A 10,726-nucleotide genomic window follows, 5' to 3' on the forward strand; every position below is an offset into this window, starting at 1 on the left:
AAACAAATGAAACGTAAAACAGCGCCTACTAGTGGCCCAACATGAAACCACATCGTTTTCAGCTTTTGTACAGTTTCTGCATTAATGGGCTTTTATTTCTTTGTTTTGTTTTTTTAAACTGGCTGTGTAAAGGTGAATCTTTGTTTTCACGTGAAACGTTGTGCACCTAAACAAGAGCCAGAAACCTGCTCATTGGAAGATAAAAGAACTCAAAATAAAGTGAAACGGTAAAAACCAGTTAAACGTCTGGAGAAAAGAAAACAAAAAAAAAAAAAGAAGAAGAAAAACGGGCTAAAACATCTGCATCAAACTCTTTATGAAATGTCCAAGACGGACAGAAAACTGTAAAAAAAACAAAAACAAAAACAGTAATAAACCTGTCAGATTTCAAGCTGTTGAAGTTTAAAGAGGCTAAAGAGGAGGAGTGGGGGAGGAGAAGAGGAGGAGGAGGGACAGTCCGGCCTCCTTCACTCCCTTCTCCTGCTTTTTATCTACTTTTTAATCCGTCTCCGTGTTTTGAAGCGACTTTCTCCATGTTCGTGGCTGAACACAGTGTCCATGTTGTGAGCCCCCCCGGCGCCTCCACACCGCCCCGCTTCTTCGCTCGGAGCTCCGCTCAGCGGCTCTTCCGTCTCCCGCAGGCCGGCGGAGACGCACCGGGCGGCGGGCGGCGGGTCGGCGGCATGTCGCGGAGGTCCGGAGCCGCCTGGATGTGACTGGAAGGTGGGTGTCAAGAGAGCAGCTCCCCCTCCGGAGGACGCGTTTGAACCCGCAGTGAGAAGTTCCACCCGCTATTTCAAGGTTTTGTGGAGCAAATGAAAACACTTTAACAAGCAGGTTTAAGAGAGGATGTTCATATTTATGGGACAACAGGAAACCGTACATCTCACAGCTGATTGTGGAAAAACAGCAGGAACTTCTCATTTCAGACAAGCTTCCTTTTATTGCAAGAAGCTGCAAACGCATCGTGGAAAAAGTTCCAATATAAAGAAACGTCTTTTTTTAAAACAACTTGAGCCAGTTAAAATCATCACTGGTGCAGCCCTCCTGCTTTCACAGAAATATTAAAGTTACCGTTTTACACTTTTGCTTTGGTTTTAGGGGCCACATGTTGAATATCGTGAAGGTACATGGAGGATTCCTGCTGTCCCGCCTTTGTGCTGTGGGGGGCACTAGTGAGTCATGCAGACAAAGTATTTCATATATAATATACATATTCTGGTCTGTACGGTGGCCCAGAAGGGACAGGCTTTGTTTCCAGGGGACTATTTTAATTACCGATTTATCGAAATGTAACTAAAAAATAAGTAAATGTAACTAAAGTAATGTCGTTATGTGTTTCCACAAAGTAGTAACGTTGGTAACCGTCGTGTTTCGTTGATCTTTCCTATAATGACAATAGTCCGTCAGCGTATATTGTCCCCCCGTGAACAAAGTCGCACCTCCTGACCGCTGCACACTTTATTCGCGCGTTAAACTCCATTGTGGCCTTTGCATTGTGACGTTTGCTGTCGCATTGACCCTTCTGGGCCACCGTAGGTCTGCCAGTTCCTTTTCAGAGACTGTTGTTACTCTACTTGCAACTAATTAAAAAGTAACCAGTTGGTTGACAAAGTTGCTGTGGTACTGCTAGTGAGGTATATCAGCTGGGCTCTCAGCACTGTCGGGGTCAGTTTGATCACTGAGTCTCTCAATAACTTCATCAGTTCCAGGGAGGAAGATGCTCTATCATGTGGATGTTTGCTGAAGTGTCTCGCCTTGCACCCGGAGCTAAAACCTGCAGCGTCACTGACAAACTTAGTGCCAAATTACTCATTTTGACCAGAAAATAAACACCAGCAACAAGTTTGAATGCGGTTTTGCGATCAGCCTTTAATGTTAGCATTTTGTTAAACATAAAAAAACCCAAAGGAGCTGGTTTAAACCCCAGTTTTTGTGCGATTTCAAACCTTTTCAGCCTTTGTTTTGCTGGTGGTTTACTTTCTGTGACTTGTCGGTTGATACAGACGAGGATGGAGGGAGGGAAAGACACCGGGGAGGAAGAGGAGGAGGAGCTTCATCTTCATCACGATGCAGCTGCGTCCTCTGTGGACTTCCAGGACCTTCCCATCATGCACTGGGAGCAGCTGAGTGAGCGGATAGCTCAGCTGGAGAAACAGGAGCAGGAAAGGAAGGAGCGGGACAAGGTGACTCTCTTTTCTTTTTTTTAAAACTACATTTCCCATCAGGCATTGGGTCGTCTGCCTTCTCAGGAGGGTCAATGAAGTCTGTTTGTTTTCTGAGCTTTTTACAACCAGAGAACAGCAAATGAAGCCTGAAATTCTGGAAGGGGACTTATCCCCCGGAAAGAACCAGGTTCTAGTTCTGGTCCAGGGCAGGAGTTAGCACCGGTTGTTTGTCTTTCCACCGCCAAAGCCAGTTCTTATCCGGGGCTAAACTGGGGCCTCACTGGCTCCACTTCTTTCCTGGGCCAGAGAGGAACCAGACTGGAACCAGACTGGAGCCAGGCTGGAGCCAGACTGGAGCCAGGCTGGAGCCAGGCTGGAGTCAGACTGGAGTCAGACTGGAGCCAGACTGGAGCCAGGCTGGAGCCAGGCTGGAGCCAGGCTGGAGTCAGACTGGAGTCAGACTGGAGCCAGGCTGGAGCCAGACTGGAGTCAGACTGGAGCCAGACTGGAGCCAGGCTGGAGCCAGGCTGGAGCCAGGCTGGAGCCAGGCTGGAGTCAGACTGGAGTCAGACTGGAGTCAGACTGGAGCCAGACTGGAGCCAGACTGGAGCCAGGCTGGAGCCAGGCTGGAGTCAGACTGGAGCCAGACTGGACTAAGACTGGAGCCAGACTGGAGCCAGACTGGAGCCAGACTGGAGCCAGACTGGAGTCAGACTGGAGTCAGACTGGAGCCAGACTGGACTAAGACTGGACTAAGACTGGAGTCAGACTGGAGTCAGACTGGAGTCAGACTGGAGCCAGACTGGAGCCAGACTGGAGCCAGACTGGAGCCAGGCTGGAGTCAGACTGGAGCCAGACTGGAGTCAGACTGGAGCCAGACTGGAGTCAGACTGGAGTCAGACTGGAGCCAGGCTGGAGCCAGACTGGAGTCAGACTGGAGCCAGACTGGACTAAGACTGGAGCCAGACTGGACTAAGACTGGAGCCAGACTGGAGCCAGACTGGAGCCAGGCTGGAGCCAGACTGGAGTCAGACTGGAGCCAGGCTGGAGTCAGACTGGAGTCAGGCTGGAGTCAGACTGGAGTCAGGCTGGAGTCAGACTGGAGTCAGACTGGAGCCAGACTGGAGCCAGACTGGAGCCAGGCTGGAGCCAGGCTGGAGTCAGACTGGAGCCAGACTGGACTAAGACTGGAGCCAGACTGGAGCCAGACTGGAGCCAGACTGGAGTCAGACTGGAGTCAGACTGGAGTCAGACTGGAGTCAGACTGGAGCCAGACTGGACTAAGACTGGAGCCAGACTGGAGCCAGACTGGAGCCAGACTGGAGTCAGACTGGAGTCAGACTGGAGCCAGACTGGACTAAGACTGGAGCCAGACTGGAGCCAGACTGGAGCCAGGCTGGAGTCAGACTGGAGCCAGACTGGAGCCAGACTGGAGCCAGGCTGGAGCCAGGCTGGAGCCAGGCTGGAGCCAGACTGGAGCCAGACTGGAGCCAGACTGGAGCCAGACTGGAGCCAGACTGGAGCCAGACTGGAGCCAGGCTGGAGCCAGGCTGGAGTCAGACTGGAGCCAGACTGGAGCCAGACTGGAGCCAGACTGGAGCCAGACTGGAGCCAGACTGGAGCCAGACTGGAGCCAGGCTGGAGCCAGACTGGAGTCAGACTGGAGCCAGGCTGGAGCCAGGCTGGAGCCAGGCTGGAGTCAGGCTGGAGCCAGACTGGAGCCAGGCTGGAGCCAGACTGGAGTCAGACTGGAGTCAGACTGGAGCCAGACTGGAGCCAGGCTGGAGCCAGGCTGGAGCCAGGCTGGAGCCAGGCTGGAGTCAGACTGGAGTCAGACTGGAGCCAGGCTGGAGCCAGACTGGAGTCAGACTGGAGCCAGGCTGGAGCCAGACTGGAGCTAGGCTGGAGTCAGACTGGAGTCAGGCTGGAGTCAGACTGGAGCCAGGCTGGAGCCAGGCTGGAGTCAGACTGGAGCCAGACTGGACTAAGACTGGAGCCAGACTGGAGCCAGACTGGAGCCAGGCTGGAGCCAGACTGGAGTCAGACTGGAGTCAGACTGGAGCTAGGCTGGAGTCAGACTGGAGTCAGACTGGAGTCAGACTGGAGCCAGGCTGGAGTCAGACTGGAGTCAGACTGGAGTCAGACTGGAGCCAGGCTGGAGTCAGACTGGAGCCAGACTGGAGCCAGGCTGGAGTCAGACTGGAGCCAGGCTGGAGCCAGGCTGGAGTCAGGCTGGAGTCAGACTGGAGCCAGACTGGAGCCAGACTGGAGCCAGGCTGGAGCCAGGCTGGAGCCAGGCTGGAGTCAGACTGGAGTCAGACTGGAGTCAGACTGGAGCCAGGCTGGAGCCAGACTGGAGCCAGACTGGAGTCAGACTGGAGCCAGGCTGGAGCCAGGCTGGAGTCAGACTGGAGCCAGACTGGAGCTAGGCTGGAGTCAGACTGGAGTCAGGCTGGAGTCAGACTGGAGCCAGGCTGGAGCCAGGCTGGAGTCAGACTGGAGCCAGACTGGAGTCAGACTGGAGCCAGGCTGGAGCCAGACTGGAGTCAGACTGGAGTCAGACTGGAGCCAGACTGGAGCCAGACTGGACTAAGACTGGAGCCAGACTGGAGCCAGACTGGAGCCAGGCTGGAGCCAGACTGGAGTCAGACTGGAGTCAGACTGGAGCTAGGCTGGAGTCAGACTGGAGTCAGACTGGAGTCAGACTGGAGCCAGGCTGGAGTCAGACTGGAGCCAGGCTGGAGCCAGACTGGAGTCAGACTGGAGCCAGACTGGACTAAGACTGGAGTCAGACTGGAGTCAGACTGGAGCCAGGCTGGAGCCAGGCTGGAGTCAGACTGGAGCCAGGCTGGAGCCAGGCTGGAGCCAGACTGGAGCCAGACTGGACTAAGACTGGAGCCAGACTGGAGCCAGGCTGGAGCCAGACTGGAGTCAGACTGGAGCCAGACTGGAGTCAGACTGGAGCCAGGCTGGAGCCAGACTGGAGCCAGACTGGAGTCAGACTGGAGCCAGGCTGGAGCCAGACTGGAGTCAGACTGGAGCCAGACTGGAGTCAGACTGGAGTCAGACTGGAGCCAGGCTGGAGCCAGGCTGGAGTCAGACTGGAGTCAGACTGGAGTCAGACTGGAGTCAGACTGGAGCCAGACTGGACTAAGACTGGAGCCAGACTGGAGCCAGGCTGGAGCCAGACTGGAGTCAGACTGGAGCCAGACTGGAGTCAGACTGGAGCCAGACTGGAGCCAGGCTGGAGTCAGACTGGAGTCAGACTGGAGCCAGACTGGAGTCAGGCTGGAGTCAGACTGGAACCAGACGGGAGCCAGGCTGGACTCAGACTGGAGCCAGACTGGAGCCAGGCTGGAGTCAGGCTGGAGTCAGACTGGAGTCAGGCTGGAGTCAGACTGGACTAAGACTGGAGCCAGACTGGAGCCAGGCTGGAGCCAGGCTGGAGTCAGGCTGGAGTCAGGCTGGAGTCAGACTGGAACCAGACTGGAGCCAGACTGGACTCAGACTGGAGCCAGACCGGAGCCAGGCTGGACTCAGACTGGAGCCAGACACATCATTGGAGTTACTGCCGGAGTTTTCGCTACTTACAAGGCAGAAGAGACGCTGAACTGACTTTCTGAAAACTACAACGAATACGGAGCCCCGGAGTGGTTATTGAGAAAAAAATTTAAATAAAGTGTTGGAACAATATAATCAGTGAAATTAATAATAGGAGTGAACAAGATAATTAAGTGACGTATCACGTTTTGGAGTGACGTAATGACGTAGCTCTCACTTGGCTCCAGTAACGGTGGAAAAAGAACCGGTTCTTTGGTGGAGCTCCGTTAAGAACTGGTCCTGAATTAGGACCTGGTTCTTTTTGGTGGAAAAGCACGAGAAGAGTCACAGAGTGAAGACATTTTAAAACCCTACTTCAGCTTTGACGAATGGAGGAATTAGGCGCATTTTTGCTGTTGTCATCGCACCGCCTCTCGACCCTATAGTCCCTTGACCCTATAGCCCCTTGACCCTATAACCCCTTGACCCTATAACCTGTTGACCCTAAAGCCCCTTGATCCTATAACCCCTTGACACTATAGCCCCTAGACACTATAGCCCCTTGACCCTATAACCTCTCAACCTTATAACCCCTTGACACTATAGCCCCTTGACCCTATAACTCTTTGACCCTATAGCCCCTTGACCCTATAGCTCCTTGACCCTATAGCTCCTTGACCCTATAACCCCTTGACCCTATAACCCCTTGACCCTATAGCCCCTTGACCCTATAGCCCCTTGACCCTATAACCCCTTGACCCTATAGCCCCTTGACCCTATAACCCCTTGACCCTATAACCTCTCGACCCTATAACCCCTTGGCTCTATAGCCCCTTGACCCTATAACCCTTTGACCCTATAGCCCCTTGACCCTATAACCTCTCGACCCTGTAACCCCTTGGCTCTATAGCCCCTTGACCCTATAACCCTTTGACCCTATAGCCCCTTGACCCTATAACCTCTCGACCCTATAACCTCTTGGCTCTATAGCCCTTTGACCCTATAACCCCTTGACCCTATAACCTCTCAACTCTATTACCCCTTGAGCCTATAACCCCTTGACACCATAGCCCCTTTACGTCATTGAACAACAATGGTGGACTGCTTGTTCCAGATCGAGCTGCAGAAGCTTGTCGCTTTAATAAGACGATATGTGGATTTCTCTGTTTTTGCATGCTCCGTGTTTTCTTCTACACCTGTGGTGTATTTCTGTGGCAGAGTTACAGCACCACCTCCAGGCCTGCCATATGTACTACATTGTTTTGAGTTGTTTTCATGATGTCGTGTGGACGCAGCCGAATCCCATATGGACAGGAAACGTGGACGGAAGCCTCAGCAGAGCAGCAGCAGAATGTTTAACAGAGCAGCAGCAGAACGTTTAGCAGAGCAGCAGCAGATTTAGCTCCTTGGAAGTGTGTAAAATGAAAATTGTGGTAGTTGTGGAAGAATCCGGAATCTTTGCACGAGCTGACAGGAAGAGGTCAAACCTTGGTTGTTTGGTTGAGACAGTTTTTCTTCAAGGCCGTTTAACGTCTGCAGCAGGTTGAAGCTGAGACGCATTCCAAGAGGAGGTGACGATGCTCCAGGAGGACGTCGTTCTGTTTGAAGACATCATGTCTGAGTTTGTCCTCGAATACCAGGGTCTGTGTTTGAAGGAGTGTCTGTGTTCCTGCAGCGGGCGCCGGGGCTGAGTCTGGGGGGAGTGTGGAGCGACGTCTGGGACCAAGAGGAAGAGGAGGAGGAAGACTTCAGGAGGTGTCGAGTGTCTGTCGTCACGTCACGGTGAACACAAAGTGACACCTTATGAAGCTTCTGTTTGTTGCTGTTGTTCCCTATCCTTGATGAGTCTGAGAATGGTTTTCCAGAAATGCAAAATATAACATCAGCAGTCACCGCAGACTCAGTGTTGTCTCACACTAACAGAGCTTTAGAACTGTAGAGGCCCAAGTATAGATCCCTGTGAAACACCACATCAGAATCTAACTGTATTAATTGCAGAATAAAAATCTGGTCTGTTAACATTTTGTTAATTTATTTAAATGAGCTCATGCTAATCACAGCTAGTAATGTGTGTGTGTGTGTGTGTGTGTGTGTGTGTGTGTGTGTGTGTGTGTGTGTGTGTGTGTGTGTGTGTGTGTGTGTGTGTGTGTGTGTGTGTGTGTGTGTGTGTGTGTGTGTGTGTGTGTGTGTGTGTGTGTGTGTGTAGCCTCCAGAGGAACCTGCAGCTCTGCTTCATTAACAACAGTGAGAGTGACGAAGAGGAGCCGGAAGCACACCGAAAGGTCGGCCCTTCATCTTTCCGGAAACTTCTTGTCCTGCAGGTGACGAAGGTCACTAAGCCCCCCCCCCCCCCCCCCCCCCCCGCATGATGTCACTTCCTGCAGGTTACCGTGGCAACGGGACACAGCGGCCTGAAACAGGAAGTGGTTTCAACCCTGCGAGCGCTCCGGGACCAGCTGCTGTCTGAACAGAGGGAGGAGGTGTGTGTGTGTGTGTGTGTGTGTGTGTGTGTGTGTGTGTGTGTGTGTGTGTGTGTGTGTGTGTGTGTGTGTGTGTGTGTGTGTGTGTGTGTGTGTGTGTGTGTGTGTGTGTGTGTGTGTGTGTGTGTGTGTGTGTGTGTGTGTGTGTGTGTGTGTGTGTGTGTGACATATTTGGTGTGGTGGGGGGGCTATGGGACCAAAGTGTATTTAAAATTGGTGAGGTGTGTGTGTGTGTGTGTGTGTGTGTGTGTGTGTGTGTGTGTGTGTGTGTGTGTGTGTGTGTGTGTGTGTGTGTGTGTGTGTGTTTCAGCGAGGCCCCTGCAGCAGCTGTGCTTCTGGGTGGAAGCACGTGGACACGTGGGATCTGCAGCAGCGTTCGGTCCTTCAGCTCAGCAGTTTGAGAGCGAGGCTCCAATGCGACGTTCACGGTGAACACACTTTCTCTTGGCGCCACTTTTGTCTCACTCGCAGTGCGTGGAGCAGTGTTAGCGTAGCGGCGGGGTTAGCGTAGCGGCGGGCTTAGCCTAGCGCTGAGTTTACCACATTGACAGGTTTGGCGTCGCAGCATGTCTTCGCCGATACCGCAGCTCCTCTATCGTCTCTCGCTGTTGTCTTCCAGCTCTGAGCTCTGAGTTGGTGACACACCTGCTGCTCCGGGACCAGCTGAGGACGAAGCAGGACGCCATGCTGCTGGACGTCCAGGACCTGACCTAAGCCCTGGGGGGGGGGGCGGGCGCTGCGAGGGACCGCCGGGAACCATGCAGACCGGGACGCTTTGAAGGAACTAAGCCAAGACTTCAGGTTTCCTCCACGTTTAGAAGGGATAATTCAACTTCTACTCGGGGCACGCTAACATTAGTGACGCCGCTAACTTCGCAAAAGTGACAAATCCAAATGCGGGAAAGCGGCAGAGACTCGGAGGACGTAAGAAACATTGAGGTTCCATATGCACGGCAATGTTTTCAAGTGAAAACCAGAAACCTGTTGCGATTTGGTGTCCGTTTCCACGGCAACGGTGCTCAGAGCAACTGAAAACACAACGTTTCTAAACATGCTCCGTCGCTGGACAATGAGAACAATGTTTCCTCCAGTGTCACGACTCCTAGTCCAGCTACTCTGGGGACTTGGTACTTTTATTTTGACAGTCACCGTAATAACATGCCAATTCGGTCGCCCGTCCCTACGAATGTCCATCTACTCTCATTGCCAAATGTGTATGGTGTATTGTTCTCTCTCTCTGACGTGTGTTTGATTTCATCACAAAACGTTTCCATGGAAAGGCGAAATTTTCTGAAATGAAAATGCAAAAAACTGCGTTTTTCACTTGAAAACGTGTCGGGTAAACGAGGCCTGAGAGTTGAAAACTGTAGTTTGGGTGTTGGGGCGTTAGAAATGTGAGCATTTGAGATGTTTGGCAGTTGCCAGAGGTTCAAACTCAGTTTGTTTGATTTTAGGCGTTTTAACACATTTCGTGCTTCAGTCTAAAATCAGATGCAGAAATGCTTTTGTTTTGGTGACCACACACACATACACGTGTTTCTGTTTGAAGCTGTTCAATTGATCGGTGGAGGTTCGGATCAGGCTTATCTTACTGAACTGTTGTGAAGCCGTCATAACTTCCTGTTTGATTCTTCAATCAGAAACGCTAACTTCAAAAACTGATTTCATATTTATCACACGTCGACTGATTGTTTTGTCTGAGATTGATTAATTTTAGAATATAACTCAAAACACACAATTTCTGTATTTCATCATTGTTTTTCTAACAATATGTTTACATGAAAACATCAAAAGATAAGTTTGCAAGGTGTTTCGTAAATATCTGATGAAACTACAAACCTTTGTGTTAAATCCCCATTTTTAAAACATATTTTTTGATTTATTTTCAGCTGTAAGAATAACAGAAAACTTCACAAAATAACACAAAAACTAAACATAACACAAATCTATGCAAAACATTATAAAAACAGAAAACTACACACAATACAAAACATTTTCAAACAGAAACCTGACAAAGCAGACAACTACACAAAATGCAACATGAAAGTACACGAAAACTACACAAAATAACACAACTACAGATAATTATTAACAAAGAAACCACACAGAATTATACAAAACAACGCAAACCTACATGAAACCCCAGAAAATCAACAGAAAACTACACAAAATATACAACAAGCTACACAAAACAACACAGAAGGACAAAGACAACAAAACCTACATATAAAAATACAGAAAACTACAAAAAAAACCCACAAAAGAACACAGAACTATGGAAAACTACACATTTCATCCAAATAAATTTTACATCAAATAGATTTTAAATCTTGAACGGTACAGTATGTTCTATTTCTATGTGTAAATAATCCAGACAGTCAGGAAATCCACAGCTGTTCTCCAGATAGCAGGAGGAGAACACTTTTTAATCTCAAGTTTTTGACATTTTCATTGTGTAATTCTGCTCTGACAGGATTGTATTGATTTATTTGTTAAAATTGTGAAGAAAAAAACCTCTGAAATGGTTCAGTTTTGGTG

At 50.5% G+C, this 10,726-nt stretch overlaps 1 protein-coding gene across 1 annotated transcript; it reads left to right on the forward strand.

Moving 5' to 3' along the window:
* Positions 1 to 464: 464 nt before the first annotated feature.
* On the forward strand, positions 465 to 8,902 carry LOC308148599 (schwannomin-interacting protein 1-like; the record flags this gene model as incomplete). The annotated part of the gene is made up of 7 exons (XM_080522080.1): positions 465 to 723; positions 2,007 to 2,186; positions 7,384 to 7,490; positions 7,915 to 7,990; positions 8,093 to 8,188; positions 8,499 to 8,616; positions 8,808 to 8,902. The coding sequence occupies exons 2-7, from the start codon at positions 2,013 to 2,015 to the stop codon at positions 8,900 to 8,902; spliced, it is 666 nt and encodes a 221-aa protein (XP_080378206.1). The 5' UTR covers positions 465 to 723; positions 2,007 to 2,012.
* Between the last annotated feature and the right edge of the window lie 1,824 nt (positions 8,903 to 10,726).

Source organism: Blennius ocellaris, assembly GCF_963422515.1.
Source record: "Blennius ocellaris genome assembly, contig: SCAFFOLD_265, whole genome shotgun sequence".
Taxonomy (NCBI): Eukaryota; Metazoa; Chordata; class Actinopteri; order Blenniiformes; family Blenniidae; genus Blennius; species Blennius ocellaris.